General features: G+C 36.4%; 1 protein-coding gene and 1 pseudogene across 2 annotated transcripts; one reads left to right on the plus strand and one right to left on the minus strand.

Moving 5' to 3' along the window:
* Positions 1 to 4,636: 4,636 nt before the first annotated feature.
* Positions 4,637 to 5,815, minus strand: LOC6041044 (annotated as a pseudogene).
* An 822-nt stretch (positions 5,816 to 6,637) lies between these two features.
* On the plus strand, positions 6,638 to 7,967 carry LOC6038322. 2 transcript variants are annotated; one of them, XM_038263498.1, is made up of 3 exons: positions 6,638 to 7,322; positions 7,383 to 7,499; positions 7,835 to 7,967. In XM_038263498.1, exons 1-3 carry the CDS (start codon positions 7,242 to 7,244, stop codon positions 7,922 to 7,924), a joined length of 288 nt encoding a protein of 95 aa, XP_038119426.1. In that variant the 5' UTR covers positions 6,638 to 7,241; the 3' UTR covers positions 7,925 to 7,967. The 2 variants fall into 2 exon arrangements, with proteins under 2 accessions (XP_038119426.1, XP_038119425.1); XM_038263497.1 differs by lacking the exon at positions 7,835 to 7,967 and having other exon boundaries at positions 6,649 to 7,322; positions 7,383 to 7,737.
* Positions 7,968 to 25,105: the final 17,138 nt, after the last annotated feature.

Here is a 25,105-nt window from a genome sequence, read left to right on the forward strand (position 1 = left end):
GTGCGCATGTATTGTGTGTACGTACACGATGGATTTTTAGGTTAAAATTTGTACCCGCCAGCAAAAACAAATGGTAAGCTAGTGTGCGTGAGATCGGGCTTAGATAGCTCTATAGCTGGGACGGGACGGCTGGATAGAGTTTTCTTTTTGAGTGTTTACGTTTGTATTCTGGGATGGGATAAACAAAGAGAAAAAAACCTATTGTCAAACTAAACCACTTTCAACATGGCCGCTTCTGTCAACCTAAACCAGTCCTTTCTTATGAGGAGAAAATGAGAAGTATTGTAATTTGAGTTGAAAAAAAAATTAAATCAATTTCACAAATAATTGTAAATTGCATTAATAGATTGATTAAGATATTTTCAATTGAAAGGCTTTTATTTCTATCGTACACCGAATGTTGACTTATCATTTTCATTTAAAAAAACAATACATTTCATGAACTGACTATTCTTTTGCCCATTTGCTTTTTTTTTTGCTCGTTACATAGAAATGTCATCTAGATTGAACAATATTAACCTGTGCATCCCATGAAATTAAAATGTGGCGTGAAGAAACAACATCGTAGAACTGAATTAAAAAAGCAAAAATAATGGCCACAATTTAGCCTATTCCATTTTTCGCTCTTTTTTATTTCAACACATTACCACAAATTGAAAAACAAACTTTTTGCTCTTTGAAGTGAATGAATTGGTACAAATTTGAATTTTTACCAGCCATTTCTTTCGATTCTGACACCTTAGGGCGTGCGACCTATGGAATGTTAACTTTCTTTAAAGTTGAGTAAAACTGCCGTTGAATTCGACGTGCTCCTCATTGGGGAACTGGGAAAGATTTATTTACTTTCTTTGCGTAACGGGACAACGACAGGAGCTGATCTAAGAAAAAAAAATCTCACCTCCCATTTAATGACTTGCAGGCTCTTTAGGTCTTTTTTTAGATTGAAGTAAGAAAACGCATTTAAATCGTATTGCATTTTTCACATCCAAATGAAAATTAAAAATCTTTCATAAAAAAACACATTAAAAATTGAAGAAGTGAACATTTTTTGACTCATCTTTGATTTGCCAACCATTTCAAGTAATTTTTATCCTGCAGCTCCTTATGAACGGATCCACCTAAAACGATGGAACATAAACTCAGGATTCTCCACCCACGCAAATTTTAATAGCCGAATTCAAACAAAAAAAAATCTGCGTGGAAAAACTAAACAACACTTCAACCAAAGAAAAAATCATCCGCATGCTTGAGCACTGAGTTGAAAAACATCATCAAGAAAATTTGAATTGTCAAGCTATCTGAATCACAGATTGCTTGATATTTGTTTTCGAACACGAATTTTCTTGCAAAAAACAGAAGAAGAATACAAACGTAAACACTCAAAAAGAAGACTCTATCCAGCCGTCCCGTCCCAGGTATTCTTCTTCTGTTTTTTGGCAAGAAAATTCGTGTTCGAATACAAATAACAAGCAATCTGTGATTCAGATAGCTTGACAATTCAAATTTTCTTGATGATGTTTTTCAACTCAGTGCTCAAGCACGCGGATGACTTTTTCTTTGGTTGAAATGTTGTTTAGTTTTTCCTCGCAGATTTTTTTGAATTTGGCTGTTAAAATTTGTGGTTAGACGTGGGTGGAGAATCCTGAGTTTATGTTCCATCATTTTACGGTGGATCCGTTCATAAGGAGCTGCCGGATACAAATCACTAGAAATGGTTGGCAAAAAGATGACTCGAGGTAAATGATACGATACGATCACGAAGAGTCAAAAAATGTTCGTTTTCTTACTTCAATCTAAAAAAAATCCTAAAAAGCCTGCAAGTCATTAAATGGGAGGGGAGATTTTTTCTTAGATCTGCTCCTGTCGTTGTCCCGTTACGCAAAGAAAGTAAATAAATCTTTCCCAGTTCCCCAAAGAGGAGCAGACTTGAAGAGCAAAAGTTTGTTTTTCAATTTTTGGAAACGTGTTGAAATGAAAAGGTGCGAAAAAATCAAATAGGCTAAACTGTGGCCATTTTTTTTGTTTGCTTTTTAAATCCAGTTCTACGATGTTGTTCCGTCACGCCACATTTTAATTGCACGGGAAGCACGGGTTAAATATTGTTCAATCTAGATGACATTTTTATGTATCGCGCAAAAAAAAATAACAATAGTTTTAAATGGGCAAAAGAATCGTCAGTTCATGAAATGTATTGTTTTTTTTTTAAATAAAATGCTGATATGTCAACATTCGGTGTACGATACAAATAAATGCCTCTCAATTGAAAATATTTTAATCAATCTATTAATGCAATTTACAATTATTTGTGAAATTGATTTGAAATTGTTTAATTTTTTTCAACTCAAATTACAATACTTCTCATTTTCTCCTCATAAGAAAGGACTGGTTTAGGTTGACAGAAGCGGCCATGTTGAAAGTGGTTTAGTTTGACAATAGGTTTTTTTTTCTCATTGTTTATCCCATCCCAGCAATTTTAAGCGGACGGCGTTTGGTGGAGTGACCGGATTTGGTCTGGCACGATGGGCTACTCGTGTTGAGAGTTGCTGGAACCGCAGCAGGAGGAGGATGTCTGCGGCGGAAGTGGTTACTTACCGGAGACGGTGTGTGTGAAGAGTCAACAAGGATCGGCCGAGGTTGGGTTCGAGTGGGAGGACGTGGAGGAGATGGTGACCATTAAGCAGGAGGTTGTTGGCAGCAATGATGAGGATGAGGTTGAAGAAGGCATGGAGGAGGTGGTTGGAAACGTTGATGATAGTGCTCCGCGACGGAAACGAATCCGAGTCAACTGGGAGGTGGATCCGCTAACGCTGGCATAGCAATTCCGGTGCGGTGGAATGCAAAGCAGGAAAGTCACTGGTAGTCGTACCAGGAAGATCGGCCAGGAATGCCCGACCAGCCTAGTCCAGGCAACCGGTTTCAATCCGCATCAGCCCCGAAGAAGTGGAACCACTTCCCGCCAACAATCGCATGCAGCTCACCCAACTGATCTACGACCGGGAAGTCATCTGGTACCGGTCCCATCCGGACTACCTCGTTCTGCTCAAACGGGACGAAGCGTTCGATGAGATGGCCCGCGAGCTGGGCGACCGACCGGAAAGTATGGGCCTGACGTTCGGATGTCGCAGTCTTGCAGTCGATGCGTCTATTACCGATGACGCCGGACCGACTGGAAAGTGCAGTGCAGTACTTCCCTTCGATTCTGAGCACCAAGATCAAGAAGTTCAAGAAGGAGGAAGTGCTGGTTGATTTAAAGATCAAGTGCGAGAAGCCTCCACTCAGCAGTTCGTCATTCTTGGCAAGAAGGAAACCCCCAAAGATCAACTATGGGACAAGATCCTCAAGTTGAGCGACAAAGTGGCCATCAAAATCACTGTAGTCTAGGTCGTGCTCAAAGATTACATCGAGGATGCCAAGGTCGGTGGCGTGATTTCATTCATCACGAGCAAGTCCATCTGCAATTGGGGCTCTGATCCGCATAGCCGAATCCCGCAGGACGAAGTTAAATCCAAATCGAAAAAAGCATCTACACCAAATTCGTCTCGCTCGATGCTCGATCCCGACTCCGGGCCGAGGGGCAGGACACAGTTAATCGATCATCTTTACACTAATTGATTAGCGCTGATTTTCGTCAACTGGCTAATTGATTAGCGCTGATTTGATATTCCATTCCCATCTCATATCAAGTTATCTTGTCGTTGAGAAAAGTCATTTTGACAGCTTAAAAATGTCTCTATCTTCGATCTGAACCACAGAAAAAGCATTGAATTATAGAAATAATCTGTTCCGGGCACAGCCGGAGCATGAATTTCGGCACGAAGGCCTACTAAACCCGGCCAAGTTGGTGCTGCACAAGAAGGAGACCAAGGACAAGAAGCGGTCGGCGAAAGTTATGAAGATTTTGGCCAAACGAGAGTAGGAGGAGCGCGGAATGATGGAACAACTACTACCGCGGCCAAACTCCCGCGTGTCTCTGTTCTACCATCCAGTCCAAGAAGAGCCCATTTGACGGGGCAATAAGGACTCTGGCTCCGAAGTGGACGCCTTTTTCGACATCGGGGATCGTCAAAGCCATTACTCACTGGTTTTTTTGTTTGGCCAAGCACTGCAACTTTTGTTTGGCCAAGCCACCGATGTCGGTTCGTCCGGCGTCATGCCACTCTCACTCAACCGCTTCTTAAACACGTCTCCTCGTTCTCATCATCCCCAACTACGAGATTCAAGTTCTACTGCTGCGATTCTGTTCCAGTGACAATCGACTTTTGCCCTCGCCTTGGACGCTGGCCGTCCGTACTACATCCGGCGTTCCATCACTGCCTCGAGATCTTTAATCATCCGCTGGGTCGCGCTCGATCTTCGGCGACCTACTTGCTGATTGACTACTGTTTATCATAACTAACCGCTCGCTGATGGTGACCCGGAGCATGCGCTCCGGGTCTTTTCTGTGAAGGTTAGGTTCTGCGGTGGTGATGACCGTCATGGAAGTGAACGTGGGATCACATGACACAGCGACATGACCACGTCCGAAAAACGCTTTTTACAGGAGAACATTTTCCTGTTTTTTTTTTTTTTTTATTTCAAATATTGAATAATTTATTTCTTATTTAATGAAACATTAACCAATTTTCCATGACCCGACTTATTTGGGCTTGTACTTGCTCAGCGTTTCATACAAATCGTCGGCCTTGACCGGCAGCAGCACAGACGGTGGCTTCGTCTCCGGCGTCGGAACGCACACCATTATGACGTTGTTCTTGCCCATATCCTGCACCGGACCGCCTCGTTCAGAATGATGTTGAGCAGAATCTGGCCGATGCTGGTGTCGGCCCGCACCAAGACCTGTACCTTTCCGTCCACATTTTTTGATGTGCAGAGTTCCGATGTCACGGTCCGAGTAGTTGCCGTCAGCTTTGACGAACAGTTTGAACCGCTTGGAGAAGAGGGCTTGATGTCCTCGGTGGGTTTGGACACGTTGGCGAAGATGAAGTCCGTTCTGGGCGTGGAACTTGTCGAGCCAAATCCGAAGCACATTTTTTGATTTGCAGAGTTCCGATGTCACGGTCCGAGTAGTTGCCGTCAGCTTTGACGAACAGTTTGAACCGCTTGGAGAAGAGGGCTTGCTGTCCTCGGTGGGTTTGGACACGTTGGCGAAGATGAAGTCCGTTCTGGGCGTGGAACTTGTCGAGCCAAATCCGAAGCTGAATGGAGTCGGTGCTGGCGCGACTCTTCCAAACGTGAATCCCGGCTTTGCGGCCGTTGACTCCTTTGTGTCCACCTTGCTGCTACTTTTCTCGATTGCATCCAGATACTTTTCGTGATCCTTGAAGATCGGCGTCAGCTTGCACACCGGATTCTCCTTGACCTTCACCGAAATCCAAGCGGCCACGGCTACAATGAGCGCCTTCGCGTTCTCCGCATACTCTAATCCCCGGTGTCCTTGCCAGCGGAGCCTGCTGTGTCCTCCTTCGGCGAGCTTCCGACCCCGGAAAAGACCTTGCTCGGGTCGGTCGTGGCAAAGATGCTGGTTTCCAGCGCGGACGTTGTGGCCACCGTCCCATTCGTAGATTTTGCGATTCCACTGAGCAGCGAAAATGGACTGGCTCCTACCTCGGTAGGATCCACCGCCGGTGTTGACGTCACCCCGGCGAATCCCTTGATACACCAAACACCGACGACGATCCCCCGCTGCCCGCGGAATCTGTGCAGGCAACATCGTTTTTATGACGCGTTTTTTCAGCTCGTCCTCCGACGTCTGGGCAAATCGGCCCGCCGCCTCCTCCTCGCTCCAGTTGCAGTGAAACGTGTCTGGTTTCGTTACCCGCCGATATCAACGTCGATCTCCTATCAGCTCTGGGGGTCCTAGGGGTGCTGTTCTCGGTTCCAGAACCAGGTTGGCCTAGGGACCTAGGTTGGCCTAGGCTCTCTAGGTTGGCCAATTAAATTCCCAAACGTTTACTTTACGGCCGCAACCACGAGTGATGTTTCTGGTTTGTTTTGATTTGTTGACGTTTGTCCGTCAGCCCAAGATAAAATTTGAAGGGTAGGAATACGCTAATTGATTAGCGAAAATCCTAATCAACCAACTGTAAATTCTAATTAACTCAACGATTATTTTTAGTTAATTAGGGCATGTGTCTCACCCCTCGCTCCGGGCTTTGCTTTCAAGCTATTAAGTGCTGTCCCGATTCGCCCCAATTGACGACTTTTCCGACCTATTCCTCAATTCTAACAAGTTTTGTTTACTATGTTAGACTGTCGTATGTCTTTAAATTTGATAAAAATAATTAAACTAATAAACATTCCAAATCTCTGCGACAGAAGTTGTACTCTCAGTGCAATCAATATTAAAATTAATTTATTTACATTTTTGTAATAAAAAATCCTCATTTAATGTTTTCAACGGCTGTATGTACCTGCTTTTTATTCTTTTAACCCAGTTCATCGCGAAAATCACCGTTTAATTTAAAATTATTCAAATTTTCATTCAATTCCCTATACTATCCATAAGGAACGAGAACGTTGTGACGTCATCACTTGAAGCATCGCAAATGTTGACACTTTTTTGCTCACTAATACTAAACCAACCTCGAAACCAACACGTTTTCAGCCCAACCTTTCTTACAGTAACCTAAATTCTTAATTTGCTTGTTTTTTTTGTTTTTGTTTTTCATATTTTCTTAAATTACCTTTTCTCTTAGACAAGGACACAAACAAAACATGCAAGAGCTGCTTCTTTGGGTCAAAACCGGCACACACTGAAGCCAAAAATACATCAATCATCAATAAAGATACACGCAAAAAAATCAGGCCTGTTAGAATCGACAAAATATTTTGTTGTTTTCACATGACGATTTTTTGTTGAAACAGATCTCAAAACCAACTGAAACAACTCAAAATTTTGAGTTGAATCTACTCTGTTTGTTTTGTCAAATCTTTTTGGAAATATCAACCAAATTATTGCGTTGATTCTACAATAATCGGCGTTGAATCAACTTAACTATGTTTTTTGATTTTAATTAAATTAAATGCTGTTTACACGTGCCCGCTATATGTCAAAATGTTAAGTTTTTCTTGAATTTGATTTGAGTGGACAAGTTTTGTTCCGTGCGAGAATTTCATTCGTGTGTTTGATCCCGATCCCGTCGCTTACGGCGAGCGAAGTTTTATACAATGCGAGAAGTCAGTGCGCTATTCGGGCAGAATTCACCTCCACCAGCTAGGCCACCTCATCAGCAACAATTGATATGCGCAAGTTGCCATCTCTAGAAGTTAAAGATGTTTTGCAGATTCACGAAACTCCCCAACCACTCGACGGAACATGCTTGGTAAGCCGCTCTAGCATTTTACTTCAAATGACCCTTTTTAATCCTCTACCATCCTTGCAGACCTCTGCGGAAAATAACGTAACCACGGTTTACCGGAACGCCAATGACAACATGGCTCATTCAACGCGGGAGGCAACTTTACAAACTCGTCGGTTCATCAGGAGGCGGCGGTGCCACCACCCAGACGGAAAAGGGGGGCGCCTGGCGGGCGTTTTGTCTTGGGCGCTGCACTTAGCTGCGCAAGACGTCTGGCAGATTTTCCCCCCGACTGGCCCAAGAATGTTGCCAGAATTCTGGCGAATATGCAACAAACCGGTCGTGCACGGTTCAACCGATTGAACCGATTGGTTTTTGTGCCAGACAGCTGTGAGTTATCCCGCCAGATTTTCGCCAGATTCGTCGGGCGTCACGCAAAACCTGGCTAAAAGAAATGTGCCAAGTGTGTCTGAACTGCACGACAAACGTCCGCCTGCGCCAGACACTCAAATTTACCAGATTTTTTTCCGACCGGGCAGGTGCGATTTAAAAGCAGCGAAACGGCACACGGACCGAACAAAGTGCAACACTTGGAAGACCACATCGAATTGTTTTGTATCCGATAAAAAAAATGCAAATATCAATAAATAATGACTATTTTTATTCCTATTCAACATTTGTTAATTCAATAGACAAATCCAGCGAAAGCTCAACGCTGCTTTTTGATGGTGAGAGATTTGACAGCTCCCATACTAAATGTCTCGATTTTCATACTTTTTGTTAATTTTCTTTTAAAGTAAAATACTTAACATATGAAAACTATATATTTTTGGTGCCCAAAATTCCTGCTGAATCGAATGGTGTACTTATCTCGATTGCAAATTTTTCGAACAGTTTTTATTTTAATAATATTCTAGACACATTTTGTGCACCTAATCAATCAATACTTTCATCATAAATAATAATTTTATTGCTTAAAAATGGTGTTTTCCTGAGCTCCCATATTCAAATACATGGAAGCTGTCATTTCTAACACCATTGGCCACCTAGCGGCCATTTCAAACTGGATTGGTCTATTGAAAGACTAACCTTATTTTGAAAAAATAATCAGGGTTGTTTCAACAAAAAATTGACGTTGCTTCAACAAAAATCTGATTTGAACGAGCTTCTGTCAAATTTTGATCAACAAAAAAACCCGATTTGAAACAACAAAACATGAGAGTTGATTTAATGCAAAAAATTTGTTGATTATATTCAACAAAATATTTTGTTGAATCAAACCTCGTACAGGCTGATTCTACAAAACATTTTTCTGCGTGTAAATAAAAAGTACATGTACCGCAATGGAGCGATGCGCTCACTAGCGACATCTATGGGTCAATTGTGATGTTTTGGGTCAGTGGCGCCATCTTTCGGATTTTGTTGTGGATTGAATTTTGAACCAGATTTTGTTTTGACCTTGCTCAGTATTTTAAAGAAATATTAGAGTTTCCAGCCCCTTGGGTCAAGGCCCGTTCTTACACTGAAAATTGCGAATTGCGAATATTTATGTTCGAATGTTGTTTATGTGTTTTTTTCGTCTTTTTTCGGTCGAAGAGACCAAACCGCGCAAAAATTAAGAAGGAGGAGAATTGGGTACTAAAGCCCTATGTAAATTTTTATGTACAACGGTAAAAAACACGATCAAAAACCATTTCTGATCACTTTTTTTCATTTTAATGCAAAAAAAAAATTGACGAGACAACATTTTTTCGATGGATCAACTATGGTCCCCTTGGAACGAGCTGTCAAGTAGGAGCTTTTCTGTCAAGAAGGACCGCGAGGATAATTTTTCAAAATTGATTTAAAAATCCATTTTAAACACATTGTGCGCGTACAAAGGGTCATTGTTCTCAAAAAAATAAGCTTTATCGCTGTAAACAATAATATCAGCAATTCAAGCTTCATTTTAGGACCCAATTGCGGCAATAGAAAATCTGGTAAGTATCGTGAAAAATGGCCTGGGTTCCGGGTTTACTGGCCACGGAACCGGCTACTGAAGGATTGACTGCTCATAAGAATGGTTTTCCCAGTTTTCTGAATACTCGGAAGGCCAAACAGCATCCTTCTTCTTGCACAGGGAACTCCTTCCGAATGGTCACGGAGCTGGCAAAAAAATCCGGCAGCATCATCTCATGCGCAGGGAACTTCTTCCGGATGATGTTTGCTGGTTTCGTAACCATCCGGAACGAGTTCCCTGTTTGGACTTCCGATAGTCAGAGCCGGCAAAAACATCCGGAAGGAGTTCCTTTTACATCAGGGAGGATGCTTCTTGGCTTTCTGAAAGTTTTTGCTGGTTCTTACATAAGGTATTGGGGTCCTTTTCGACCCCAAAAAAATCGTCATAAATCCAGTTTTTGACCGATTCCGGTTCTTTTGGTCACAAATGAAAGCTTAGGACGTCCCCTTTTCGAAACCGACATGGAAAACCGGATTTGGACACCGGTGGCCACGGGAATCGGCTACATCCGAAAAAATACCTTTTTGATACCCCAACTTTGACAACCTGTATCTCCGGCAAATTTCAACCAATCAGGATGCTCCGGGTTGCATTAGACAGGTATTTACCTGTACTTTGACCACAAATATTAATAAGGCTTTCTAGTCAGAAATTTACCAATACATTCAAAGTATGTTTACATGACAGCTGGACGTTAGTTTGCATCAGGTTTCCTATCTCTTCCTAGCAAAAAAATTATGTCAGGCGACTCTTAGCTGGTTTTTTTGACTGACTGCCCGATATGTCAGCCAACATACTTCGCAGGGCTGTGACAGCTGCAGCTCGATCATTGTTTGCATCAGGACACTGTGACGAGGAGTTCGTCATTTTTGAGTTGAATTATTTTTTTTTCACTGGGCCTAGAAAGTCTTATATCAGGGCGAGGTGACCTACCGGTTCCGGAAATCCGGAACATCCGAAAAGTTCATGTTTTAATGTTTTACACATATTTGTGATACAAATACTCTCACAACAGTTGAAATTAAACTTACTAAAAATACAATACACGATTGCCAGAACCACTCTGGAGTGTTAGTGGCCACTTCCGGGTAACCTGGAACCGGTTCCCGGGTACCCAATAAACGACTAACTTGACTTTTTTGGTGAAAACCCATCATGTTGCACTTCAAACTCCATGAAATTGAAAGATATGTCCATCTTTGGTAATGCCGTTATTAGCTGAGCCATCCAGGCCAATATGGAACCGGTTCCCGGTGGCCCCTAGGGGACACTTCCGGATCATGAGAGAAACCCTATAATCCGACATATCAAACTTCATGAAATTGATAGATATGTCAATCTACGGTCATGCCGCTGTTCGCTGACCCATCCATTCTGGAACCAGTTACCAGTGGCCTCTTGGGGACACTTCTGGAATATGAGAGAAATTCTATCATCCGACATATCAAACTTCATGAAATTGGCAGGCACGTAGCTAGGGGGGTGGGACATATGGGAGATAGGGAAGAAGAAGAAAAAAAGAAGAAAATTTCATGTTCCCCCCCGAACCAAAATTCTGGCTACACTTCTGCAAGGATGTGTCAATCTACGGTCATGCCATTGTTTGCTTATTCATTCTGGCAATTCTGGAACTGGTTCCCGGTGGCCTCTTGGGGACACTTCCAGGATATGAGAGAAACCCTATCATCCGATGTATCAAACTTCATGAAATTCATAGATATTTCAACCAACGGTCAGCGATCCTTTGCATAACCGTAGATTAAGGTAGTTTTCAATTTCATGAAGTTTGATATGTCGGATGAAAAAAATTTCTCTCATATTCCAGAAGTGTCCCCAAGAGGCCACCGGTAACTAGAGATCCTAAATAGGGAGACTGGTCGAACATTGCTAAATCGATCTGGCAACGTATGTTTTGAGCTTGCCAACACTGCCAAGTTTTGCTGGGCGTAAAGGCAAATGCTCGTTTGGATACGTCAAACTCGTGTCTGTTTGGGTACGTCAAATTCACTTCGACCAGTCTCCCTATTTAGAGTCCCTACCGATAACTGGTTCCAGAATGGCCAGGATGGGTCAGCGAACAGCGGCATGACCGTAGATTGACATATCTTTCAATTTCATGAAGTTTGTTATGTTGGATTATAGGGTTTCTCTCATGATCCGGAAGTGTCCCCAAGGGGCCACCGGTAACCGGTTCCAGATTGGCCAGAATGGGTCAGCAAACATCGGCATGACCGTAGATTTACATATCTATCAATTCCATGAAGTTTAATATCCAACATGACAAGGTTTCATAAAAATAATCAAGTTGGCAATTTTTCTGGTATCCGATTCCATGTTAACTGGCCATTTGGCCAACAAGCATCCAAAGTGGTTCTGGAAGGCGCCTTCTGTTTTTGTAGTATGTTTTTTGTATCAATAAAAACATATAATTTAAAATGGTGAAAGCTTTTATGTTTTCTTCAAACAATGATTTCGAATCATTTTTATGAAACCACCGGTAAGGTTGCCGGGTAGTAAATTGCTAACCCAATTTAGCAACGACCGGTGTGGAACCGGGTGACTAAACTAAAATAGAAGCGTTACGGGTTAATAAAATAGCAACAATTTCCGCAACGCACCGGTAATGATGCTCTTATTTATATAATAAGTAAAGTTCAACTGAGTTTCCTGCCCCTTGGCCCATATCTATTATCGGCTTTTATGAACATTGATCATAAATTACAGAATGAGACAACTCTTTCGTGATAAATTTGTTGGTCCTGAAAAGGACCGTTTGTTTCAGAGACATTCTTCCGGCTGCGCCGAGCCAGGTTTGATCGTAGCACCGCATCACGGTTGAACTCTAGAAGCGCATTTCCATCCTGGTGTGCTGGGCAATTTCACGCAACAGCCGCTTAAAGGGGAACATTTCCGTGGACTTTTGGTAGCGACGGACGATATCGTTAGGCTTCTGTACATCTCCGGTGGCCGGCGCACTCTTATGGGTTGCTTTCGATGCTTGCTGCTGCCACGGGGTCTTTCCTCAGGTGAAGCAGCGATTTCTGCTACTGCTTCTGCTGTGTCCTCGAACAGAGTTGAACAGGGAATGGGGAAAAAAATACTGAAACACACACGGAAAAGAGTTCTATCCAAAATTTAACAATTCAAATTAGCTGGCTTCAAATTGGTGAAACAGTGATTTTTTTGGTTGAATCAGCTAAAATTACAGCTAAATTTACCAACCTGTGATTGGTGAAATAGCTAACCCTGATTGCTGATTTGCTTTCCAAAACTGACAGCCCAAATCAAAATGACAGGAGAGATTTTACCAAAAATAATGGTGTTTCAGCACAATTTTGCGTCATTTTACCAAAAATTAGCTGGAACCGGCAGCATGGATTTTTTGACAGGTCATCAGTTCGAGACCAAAACAAAGCATCGTCTTGTATCGTGTTCGATCCTGTTTGAGCCGCTCAGTTCGCGAAGTTTTTTGATGGTTATGTGTGCTGTTTGAGTGCAAGCGCAAGTGCAAAAGGTGATAGAATGTGTTGTGTGAGTGAATAAATCAAAAGCCTGGAAGGTTTTCTGCGGATCGGCACCTGAAGGTAAGTTTCAGTAGATAAGGTGAGAAGTTTTTTTGTGTTGAGAGAAAGTGGTTAGAAGTTGAGCCTCTCGTTATTGTTTGGATGATGCGTAGGTAAAAACATGTACTTAACATAAAGTGGGAGCATCCCTAAACCACGTGAACACTTTGGCAGGGGAAAGGGGAGGCTGGCGATTGTCCACAGTATACTTTTTTGTATGGACATCTGTCCACCTGGAGGGGCGGCGGGTACAGAATGTCTAGACATAGATTGGCCAATGTTTGACAGCTCCGAACAAATAGGGTGCCTAATGCCTTTTAAGCACATCCATAAATATTGTTAAATATTGCTAGAAATGAAGTTAAATTAAGTTCAATTAAGTTAAATTAAGTGAAATTAAGTTTAATCAATTTAAGGTTACTTAAATTAAGTTACATTTGGTAAAATTTAAATAAAAATGTAGAATTCAGTTAAAATCAGTTAAATTGATAAAAATTAGTTAAAATTAGTTAAATTTAGTTGAAATTAGTAAAATTTCGTTAAAATTGATTAAATTTAGTTTAAATTAGTAAAATAAAGTAAAGTTTAGATAAGTTCAATTAAATTTTGTTGAATTAAGATGAATTTAAAAAATAGTTAAATTAAGCAAAATTTAGTTAAATTCAGATACATTCAGTTGAAATTAGTTATTTTTTGTGTGATTTAGTTGAATTTTCCCAAATTTGGTTAAATTAAGTTGTGTTAAGTTAAATTTAGTAAAATTAAAAAAAAATAGTAAAATTAAGTACAATTAAGCAAAATTAAGTAGAATTAAGCAAAATAAAGTAAAATTAAGCAAAATTAAATAAAATTAAGCATAATTAAGTAAATTATGTAAAATTAAGTAAAATTAAGTAAAATAAAGTAAATTTATGTAAAATTAAGTAAAATAAAGTTAAATTAAGTAAAATTGAGATGAAATTATGTTAAATTCAGTGAGTATATGTCAAATTAATTTCAATCAAGTTTAATTAAGTAAAATTAAATTAAATCAGTTAAATTGAGCTTAATTAAGTTGAAAATGGTTATATTTAGAAAAATGTAGTTGAATTTAGGTAAATGTAGATGAATATAGGTAAATGTTAGTACATTTATTCAAATGTTATCACATTTGGCAGAATTCAGTTAAATTTAATGTAATTTGGTAGAATTTAGTTAAATTTAAAGTTATTTGGTAAAATTCAGTTAATTTGAGTTTAATTTAGTTAAGTTAACTTTAATTAAGTTAAAATAAGTTTATTTAAGTTAAATTAGGTTAAACTAAAATAAATTAAGTTAAATTCAATTGAATTAAGTTAAATTAAGTTGAATTAAGTTAAATTAAGTTAAATTGAGTTAAATTAAGTTAAATTAAATTAAATTAAGTTAACTTTAATTAAGCTAAAATAAGTTTGATTAAGTTAAATTAAATTAAGTTAAATTTAGTTTCATTAAGTTATATTAAGCTAAATTGAGTTAAATTGAGTTAAATTAAGTTAAATTTAGTTAAATTTAGTTAAATTATGTTGAATTAAGTTAAATTTAGTTAAATTTAGCTTAATTCAGATAAATTAAGTTAAGTTAAGTTAAGTTAAATAAAGTTAAATAAAGTCAAATAAAGTTAAATAAAGTTAAATTAAGCTAAATTAAGTTTAGTTAAGTTTAATTAAGTTAAATTAAGTTAAATTAAGTTAAATTATGTTAAATTAAGTTAAATTAAGTTAAATTAAGTTAAATTAAGTTAAATTAAGTTAAATTAAGTTAAATTAGGTTAAGTTAAGTTAAATCAAGTTAAGTTAAATTTAGTTAAATTATGTTAAAGTATGTTAAATTAAGTTAAATTTAGTTAAATTAAGTTGGATAAAGTAAAGTTATTTTGTTTAAGTGAAAGTAATTTGATGTTATATTTAAACTTTGTTAAATGCAAAACATAGTTTAAATTTAACATGAATTTACTATAATTTAACCAAAATAACTTTTTGTAAGTTTTTTTTTTGTATTTTTGTTTTTTTGTATTTTTGTATTTTTGTATTTTTGTATTTTTGTATTTTTGTATTTTTGTATTTTTGTATTTTTGTATTTTTGTATTTTGTATTTTTGTATTTTTGTATTTTGTATTTTGTATTTTTGTATTTTTGTATTTTTGTATTTTGTTTTTGTTTTTGTATTTTATTTTTGTATTTTTGTATTTTGTATTTTGTATTTTGTATTTTGTATTTTTGTATTTTTGTATTTTTGTATTTTTGTATTTTGTATTTTTATTTTTTTGTTTTTGTATTTTTGTATTTTTGTATTTTTGTATTTTTGTATTTTGTATTTTTGTATTTTTGTATTTTTATTTTTGTATTTTGTATTTTTGTATTTTTGTATTTTGTATTTTTGTATTTTGTATTTTTGTATTTTTGTATTTTGTATTTTTGTATTTTTGTATTTTTGTATTTTGTATTTTTGTATTTTGTATTTTTGTATTTTGTATTTTGTATTTTTGTATTTTGTATTTTTGTATTTTGTATTTTTGTATTTTGTATTTTTGTATTTTGTATTTTTTTGTATTTTGTATTTTTGTATTTTTGTATTTTTGTATTTTGTATTTTTGTATTTTGTATTTTTGTATTTTTGTATTTTGTATTTTGTATTTTTGTATTTTTGTATTTTTGTATTTTGTATTTTGTATTTTTGTATTTTGTATTTTTGTATTTTGTATTTTTGTATTTTTGTATTTTGTATTTTGTATTTTTGTATTTTGTATTTTGTATTTTTGTATTTTTGTATTTTTGTATTTTTGTATTTTGTATTTTGTATTTTGTATTTTTGTATTTTGTATTTTTGTATTTTGTATTTTTGTATTTTTGTATTTTTGTATTTTGTATTTTTGTATTTTTGTATTTTGTATTTTTTATTTTTGTATTTTTGTATTTTTGTATTTTGTATTTTTGTATTTTTGTATTTTTGTATTTTGTATTTTTGTATTTTTGTATTTTGTATTTTGTATTTTTGTATTTTTGTATTTTTGTATTTTTGTATTTTGTATTTTTGTATTTTTGTATTTTTGTATTTTTGTATTTTGTATTTTGTATTTTTGTATTTTGTATTTTTGTATTTTTGTATTTTGTATTTTTGTATTTTTGTATTTTTGTATTTTGTATTTTGTATTTTTATTTTGTATTTTTGTATTTTGTATTTTTGTATTTTTGTATTTTTGTATTTTGTATTTTTGTATTTTTGTATTTTTGTATTTTTGTATTTTTGTATTTTTGTATTTTTGTATTTTTGTATTTTTGTATTTTTGTATTTTGTATTTTTGTATTTTGTATTTTTGTATTTTGTATTTTGTATTTTTGTATTTTTGTATTTTGTATTTTGTATTTTTGTATTTTTGTATTTTTGTATTTTTGTATTTTTGTATTTTGTATTTTTGTATTTTGTATTTTGTATTTTTGTATTTTTGTATTTTTGTATTTTGTATTTTGTATTTTGTATTTTTGTATTTTGTATTTTTGTATTTTTGTATTTTGTATTTTTGTATTTTGTATTTTGTATTTTGTATTTTGTATTTTGTATTTTTTTGTATTTTGTATTTTGTATTTTGTATTTTGTATTTTTGTATTTTGTATTTTGTATTTTTGTATTTTTGTATTTTTGTATTTTGTATTTTGTATTTTTGTATTTTTGTATTTTTGTATTTTGTATTTTGTATTTTGTATTTTGTATTTTTGTATTTTTGTATTTTTGTATTTTGTATTTTTGTATTTTTGTATTTTTGTATTTTTGTATTTTTGTATTTTATTTTTGTATTTTGTATTGTATTTTGTATTTTTGTATTTTTGTATTTTTGTATTTTGTATTTTTGTATTTTTGTATTTTTGTATTTTTGTATTTTTGTATTTTTGTATTTTGTATTTTTGTATTTTGTATTTTTGTATTTTGTATTTTTGTATTTTTGTATTTTGTATTTTTGTATTTTTGTATTTTGTATTTTTGTATTTTTGTATTTTTGTATTTTTGTATTTTTCTATTACTGTATTTCATTTTTTTTATTTGTCAATAGAATATCGCAACAAAGCCGTACAATTAGGATGATCAACTATAACATAGTTTAAAAGCCTGGAAACTATTGAAACATCCAAAAAACTTGCTGGACTACCAAAAAACGTACCAAGAATAGCGGAAAATCATGCTACACCAGCAAAAGTCTTTTTGAAAATAAAAAACAACTTTACAGGCAGCAAGGGATTTTTAAAAATGATTTCGAAATTACCAGTAGAAACAGTCGAAAAATTAGCTGGACCTACCGAAAAACGAAGCAAGAACAAAAAAGAAACGAGCTAAATCAGCCAAAAGGCTGGGTGAATAATGCGTGCTTTGCAGGCAGAAACGGAGGCTTTTGAAAGAAAACTTGTAGAAATAGTGGAAAAATTAGCTATACCAACCAAAACACCTACCAAGAATAGTGGCAAAGTTGGCTAAACTAGCTAAAAAGATGTGTGAAAATACCTGGTTTCGCAGCCATCAATGGAAAATTTTGAGAATGATTCCAAAAACTGGTTGAAACAGCCTAAAAACTCGCTGGGCTAACTATAAAACTTCCTAGAATACCATAAAATCTAGCTAAAATAGCTAACAGACCTTCTCAAAACATACAGCTTTTGAGACTGACAGCATTTTTCCAGCTTGCAAATTAGTAAAATTTACAAAAATTTAGCTAGATTTATCATTTTTAGGACCTGGATCCAGCTGTCAAATCCAGGAATTTTTTTAGATTTCCAGCTAAAAAAATCGTGGTTGGAAAAACAACCAATTTTTTAGGTTTTTAACCGAAAACTAGTAAGATTCACGATAAACCTTCTTTCCGTGCACTTTTATAACTTCGCTCAAACGCGAGAGGCCTTCCCCTTCCAGCGAGAGAGTGAGAGAGGAAGGAAAGATGGGAGGTAGAGAGGAAATAATATATAAGAAGGTCTGATTTTTTCACATTCAACCACCAACTTTCGAACGGTCATCATCGTACCGACGCAGCAATCAGGACTGGACTGGACGCGGCTAGGGAGGCAAAGAAAGCGCCAAGCAGAATGGAGAAAAGCAGCACAATGGACACCGGACCAGTAGAAGCAAAGCAGACGGAAACCCAACACAGCTTTGTGCGCTGTGTAACCAGTGGGTGTGTTGTGGTAGAATTTTGGTGACACAGAGGCAGGGGAGTGCGTGTGTTCGTGGATAGTGAGACGAGTCGGTTTATGTCTCCCGTGTACGGACGCAGCCATTTCCGTACTAAAGCGCCTATAACGAGGAGCAGTTCTGCTAGCCACCACCAGAGGGCCGAGGATCAACGAATGGGCGGCCATTGGGGGTGGCGAAACTTATAATGATGATGGGCGGGTTTTCCAGGATTCGCCGTATCAGAGGTTCGCGGGATGAGGCCCGGATTTTCATCGGCCATTTGCCCGGTGTATTGAAGTGCGACAAGTCGCGAAAGCCGTCGTAGCTTTGACTACAGCTCGACGGAGTGTTGTAAAGTGCCAGTGCCAGGAAGCGGTAAAAGGACTTCACGGAGGACAGAGGAGACTGGGAGAAGCGAGAACTCCAGGAACTCCAGGTAATTCCCCGTGAACCCTCCAACAACCCTGATCCGTGCCACGAGTGACCAGACCAGAGAGGACCGCCATTACAATCCCCCTCCCCTCATCTCATCCACAGAACCCCTTAGTCTAGGACTAAAGTTCGAGTAGCTTTGCTACGGAACATCCCCCGGTTCGGACGTGGTTCCATCGAACATCCATGCCCTACGACGACAACCCAGCGCCGGAAACCGGGCAATTCCCACGGAGCTTCGGTGACGTGGAAGCTCGAGTCCGTTACCACACTCGAGGGCGCTAGGGCAGGCACACGAAGGGGTCAGCGAAGACTGCAGCAGCAACCACAACGACGTCGGGACGCCGGCGAGTTCAATGTCCACCCCCAGGCCAGCGAGCAGCAGATCGAGACGGCCGGAGGTCGGTTCCGGAGATCCGGAAGCAGAGCAGCGGCAGGCGTAGCTGAGGGGCCCCACATCAGCAGAAGAGGAGGTAGCCTGTAAGGAAGTGGGTAGTGGGAAAGGATAGGAGGTCAGGTAGAAGAGGAAGCCGGTGTAATAAAGTGACGTCAGAGAATAAACCGAGGAGTTTATCTTGAAGCGACACATTGTGTTTTCCTGCCTCGTGAGCATGAGCGCATGCCTTGAGAGAAATTGGGAGTCATTCGGACCTCCCACAACCCTCACTGAGTTTTATGCTTCGATGCCCTTGCCAGGTAGCATGTAACTCTAAGGCCGCGCAAGTAGAAAGTTACAGCTGTTTAGAGGAAGACGACGATGATTGGATACGGTCAATTCCGTCAGCTTTCCTTGGAGTTTTCAGACCTTTTGGAAACAGGCGGTCTACCCGCAGACGGCAGAATGAGCGCAGCTGTGGCTGCAAGTAGGAAGGCAGCAAATTGAAATCAACGGCCCCTTTCATGGCCACCAAATTAGTCACGAAAGAGTTTTGTTATCGATTTCCTAAATTGCAAACGACAATTGCACGTATGTGTATGTGTGTTTACGATTTTCTATATTTATTTATAGCTGGGTGCTGGATAGTGGTTCGCAAAACGGCCTCAATTTGGAACTGTCAAAGTGGAACCAATTTACTGTTCGCCAAAAGTAGAAAGTATTGTCATCGATCATTAAAAGTAGTTTTTTTTGCCAGAATAAAAATATGTGGCTTTTGAGGACCTGGAGTTAAAGTCAAGAAATCTTGAGAAAGTTGAAGGCGAGATTTTTATAATTATGAATTGAAATTGTTTATGGAGTCGATGCGTTCCATCCAGAAGCTGTTTTAATTGTTTGATTCCGTTTGAAAACCTACCGGTTTAGAAAATCTTGAAAATCTTCTCTGTTTTTTGATCAGCTCCGCTAGAATTAGCGATGTTTTTCGCTGGACCAGGAAAAGCTGCATGATTCCAAAATCAGTCAGGGAATTTATCTGCGACATCGCAGAATGACACTCTCGCTGCAGTTCTTCGTCACCCGTAAAAAAAGAAAAACTCCTAATCGATTGAAACTTGAAAACATTCAGAATTTTCCAACAAAAAAAAGTCAAAAACAAGATAAAATAAAGCCACTGACACTGATTATAAAACAGATCGTTTACCTGTAAGAAAAAAGTCATGCTTGAGCTTGAACAGCCTCCTACTTTGTAGATGTAAACAAAGTGGGATCATTCGAAAATCACGTTACGCATTCTCTCTATTCATCACCCAGATTTATAGTATAGTGTGAGAGTTTTCTCACAATCTATGATTATTAGAAAACATTAATTGATCTTTCAAAGCCTACCTAAGTCGCTCAGATTAATCAAATCAAAATTTGTTGTGTAGCAAAGAAAATCGTCAACAGAAAGTTTAGAATGACTTTGTGATACATAGAGCATTCTACGTGCGTATGTATTGCGTGTACGTACACGATAATAAAGTGAGGTTAAATTTTGTCAGCCAGCAAAACCAAATGGTGCGCTAGTGTGCGTACGCAAAACGTCATAAAGCTCTATTGGCCGTAGGAACGGCAAATCAAGAAAAGTCTTGTACGCTTTTGAGTGTATGTGTGTGGAGGAAGGGGATAATAAATTGTGCCGCAAAGAAAATCTATTACAGAAAATCGGTGAAAAACTCATTCGTAATCAATTCGAGATTTTTTAATGTTTGCTGCTAAAATTTCCTTTGCTGTCGCCAAGTGCTGGCAACAGCCTTACAAAAACATTACTTCATCGAACGTTTCAGTCCACCCAGCTCGAGCATCTATCCTGCTCACTTCTAATGTAAACATCCACTGACGTGAGCAGGATAGACTCTTTGTTTACAAACTCGCATTGGCCCCTTTTCATTGTTTTGCTTGAAATTGAACTGATTGTAGAGTAACTCTTTCGTGAAACTGTTGTTCGTCTTGAAAAAGGATATTAGCTCCTGAAAAGTGCTTAAAAAGTGCAAAAATGCCTCACGGCAAGAAAACGAGGCGGTCCTCACCAGCAGGACCGGCAGATTTGAAGAAGCTAAAGAATGCCGAAGCGCTACCTGCAAAGCCAGGCAGTTTGGGCAAGGACGCTTAAAATTCGTCTGGAAACCAGTTCGCTACCCTCCCTGTGGACGTGAGCGAGAAGGAAGAATTTGAACGACGGGAAAAGTTGCCACCCATTTTTATGAAAACATCGTCATCAGTAGGCTTAGTGATTTTTCACGCTCGAAAATAGCAAATTTCACGGGGACCTCAATTTCAAATCACCAAATTTCACGCAAATTTCGCGGAACGTGAAAAATCTTAAAATTACTCTCAAAATCTTATGTTTAAATCACAGAAACCACTTTTGGGCTTAATTATAAATTATTCTTCAATAAACAAAAAAACAATCCTCTCTAAATTTTAACGTGACCCAAAAACAAATCTTCTAATTATCAAAAAGTTTCCACCTGGTTTATGGATGGGCTCTATTTATATTTTGAAACAAAATGTAGGGTAGGCCTGTCCAACGTCCGGCCCGGGCCGGATCCGGCCCGTGAAGCCATTTCATCCGGCCCGCGACGGCTTTCTAAAATATTTCGATGACCGGCCCTTAAGGCTGTTCATGAAGTATTAAATAAATTAAATTCTTGCGTGAACTAAAAAAATAAGCTTGAAATCAACTTTTAACATAATGCAAGAACATTCTGCTTGTTTGAATTTAATTCTTATAATTTTTATATTGATATTATTAAACTTAAATTGTGAATTGTGCAGGAAAACAAAAATATCCATTTCGTAAAATTGTTAAATTTATGAAAAAACTTCGATTGTTATTTTAAAATTTCCAAAAAAAAGAATAAATGTTATTTCTTTCAGTTTTGACTGTTTTTACTTCAATTTGAAGTTTTTTTTTCTATTTTATTTTTTTTTAATAAATAAGTAAGCAAAACGAATGTATTTTTCCAAAACAACTTTTTAGTGATAAAGTTTTTTTTAAAAAAGCTTAAAAATCAAATTATTCATACTGAAAATAGATCGCTGGAAATATTTTTAAAATATTGAAAAATGTATCAAAACTTGCAACGATTATTGAAATTTAAATGTTTTTTTATAAAAAAATATATCAAGGTATTTGATTGGAATCGTCAAAAACAATATCAATACAATTTTAAACAAGCAAAAATTAAAATAAGTCATACAAACATTTTTTTTAAAAAGCTTTAAAATCAAATTATTCATAATGAAAAAAGATCGCTAAAATATTGAAAAATGTATCAAAAACTTCAAAAACTTGCAATGATCATTGAAATTTTATTTTTTTTTATAAAAAAAAATATATCAGGGTATTTAATTGCAATCGTCAAAAACAATATCTATACAATTTTAAACCAGCAAAAATTAAAATAAGTCAAATAAACAAATTTTTGAATGATGAATCATATTTGCAACACTAGTTCTTTTATGTATTTGCTTTAAAAAAACTCAATCATAAGAAAATTTAAAAAAATGTGTTTACTTTTTCAACTTTTATCAAATATTACTTCCGGCCCGCCACTTGGAGGTCCTGGTCAATAACGGAGTAGCAACTGCGGGTGGGCACCTATGCTTATATTACTTCCGGCCCGCCACTGGTTCTGAAAAATCAGATCTGGCCCGCAGGGCCTAAAGGTTGGGCACCCATAGGGCATGCGAATTATCATTTATTGAACTGCTGTTTTATATTCGACTAATGAAGCTAAAAAGTTTACATTTTAATAAATTTCATATCAAAGTAAGATTCAACAATCTTGTTCAGCCAAAATTAGTAAAATAGTTTGAATTTTCTGCGACAATTAGCCCATTCAAAATATTTTTAAAGGTTTTCATTCAAAAAAAATTTCAAGGCTTACATATCTCATTTCATAAACTAAATTTAAAATCAATGGGCAAAAATAATAAAACTGGCTACGAAATCAAAATTTTTATATAAAAAATAACAGGACTCAGAAAAAATATGAAATATTTTTAAAAGGCGAAATTAGAATTAAAAATACTCTTTATTTTATTTTGAATAAAACAAAGCTTCATTCTGATAATTTCTTTTGAAATTATACCTTTCAAATAAAATAGCAGTATTTTTTACTACAGCGAATCAAAATATTACTAAATAAAGTTAGTTTCTCAAAAAACTGAAAAATCCGAACAATTCTTCAAACTAATAAAAATTACCCAAATAGTCTTTATGATTGAAATATTTATTATGATGTTATTAAAAAAAAATGATTTGACAAAATTGATAAATTTCAAGAATTTCAAACCGTCCACGAAATCGTCAAAATTCACTAACCCATATTAGTAATTGAATAAGGGTATTCATTCGCTTAATTCTACAGTAGTTCTTAAGATTATTTTTATTCTTATTTGAGTTTGATAAAATATTTTGAGAAAAATCGTTACAGTTCCACAAAAACAAAACATTTCACGGGATTTCACGGATAAAGACAAATTTCGCGGATTTCACGCTGTCCGCGAAATCGTGAAATTTCACTAACCCTAGTCATCAGATTCGGTGCGAAAGTGGCTGACCGGGATTATCAAATCTGGTGCTTTACGAGCTTCCATTCGCTTGTGTGCTGATGGACTCAAAATTCTGCTACCTACCAGAAAGGATTACAACTACGTTCGGGATTTCCTGAACAACACAAAGATTGAATATTACAGCCATGACGATCCAGGTAAACGCCCCATGAAACAGGTCCTCCGAGGCCTGTACGACATGGATGTGAATGTGCTGAAAGAAGAGCTCAAAACTCTTAAGTTGAACATGATCGAAGTCTTCAAGATGACGAGACACAACAAGGACATCAAGTATCGTGATCAACTGTACCTGGTTCATCTCGAGAAAGGATCGACCAAGAATTTCCAGCAAGGCCTCGGACTGGCAAGTAATTATTAATTACTTTGATTTTAAGCTCGGCAATCCATTAAAAACTTATAATTTATGGTAATTAGAATAAGTTACAGTAATAAATTGGTAATTAAAGTAATTTTCAAGTAATAAAAGTATTTTTATTATTTCAAAAATTGTATCTGTTCAACGGAACAGTGTGATTTTTATTTATAATCTACTATCACTCTTAGATTTTTACCGAATTCAGTAGTTGAAAAATCGGTAATGTTTAAATCGGTACATCATATGTCAAAATGAACAAAATATTACCGAAAATCGGTTGTACGATGAACAACAATGAACTTTATTACCGAATCTCGATAAGTTTTTACCGAATTCGGTATTTTTGAGTTTACCGAACTGTTCATCAGTTGAAAACTCGGTAAATTTTACCGATTTCGGTAAAAAAAATCTAAGTGTGAGGTTACAGTATTATTTATTTATTTTTTCAAATCAGAAGGCCAATCAAAGGTTATAAAAACTCTGACTCTGTATGTAGAGGTTCTTAGTCACCAAAGTTTTTTTTATTCCAAAATAAGTTGATTTTAACCTCATCCCCGTGAATTTCACAGTTTTCAGAACAGGCCGTTGAGCTAATAATTTTCGATGTTTATGTTTGGCTCGAAAAATCAGAGCCAACAACTTCAATATTTAAATGGCATTTGACTTGCAATAAACTGAAAACAGTTCAAAACAATTTAATTTAATATTTTTATATTTTGAGTTAAAACAGTCAGTCATCAAATCATACTCAAAATTCACATTATCCAGATTGATACAAAAAGCATAATTTGAAAGTTTGAACAAAAAAAGATGGTCTGTCCTTTGCTTGAAATTGAGTGTTTTAATTTTATTTTTATTTAGGGGAAATATACCCATTTTAATCACACTAAGCCGTTCGACCAATTCTCATCACTTTTGCCGTTTCTGCGATTAAATCAACATTTTCAGATGTTTCAACAATGGAGAGTTGCTTGCTCACTTTTATTTGAGCTATTTATTACTTTGGAACAGTCAAAAACACTTTATATAAGCTGTAATTCATGATCAAAGTGCTGATAGGCCGATAATAGAAATAGGCTGAGAAAGGGTATAGTTCCCTAGTTTAATTTTTAAAAGAGCTATGGAATGAGCTATTTATGAATAATTTCAACCAGAGTCATAAAAATAAATACTTAAATCTTTTTAATATATATTTTTTATCAAATTTAAAAGTAATTAAGTAATTTATGTAATTAATAATTTTGGCCCAGTAATTTGAGTAATTAATTGGCAGGCTGGCAAGTAATA

The sequence above is a fragment of the Culex quinquefasciatus genome, chromosome 3, assembly GCF_015732765.1.
Source record: "Culex quinquefasciatus strain JHB chromosome 3, VPISU_Cqui_1.0_pri_paternal, whole genome shotgun sequence".
Classification (NCBI taxonomy): Eukaryota; Metazoa; Arthropoda; class Insecta; order Diptera; family Culicidae; genus Culex; species Culex quinquefasciatus.

Bases quoted from the DNA above. Each gene is read 5' to 3' on its own strand.
- LOC6038322 (XM_038263497.1), top strand. From the start codon at position 7,242: ATGCGCAAGTTGCCATCTCTAGAAGTTAAAGATGTTTTGCAGATTCAC. The intron at 7,323-7,382 runs GTAAGCCGCTCT...CCATCCTTGCAG, and splicing joins CACTCGACGGAACATGCTTG to ACCTCTGCGGAAAATAACGT.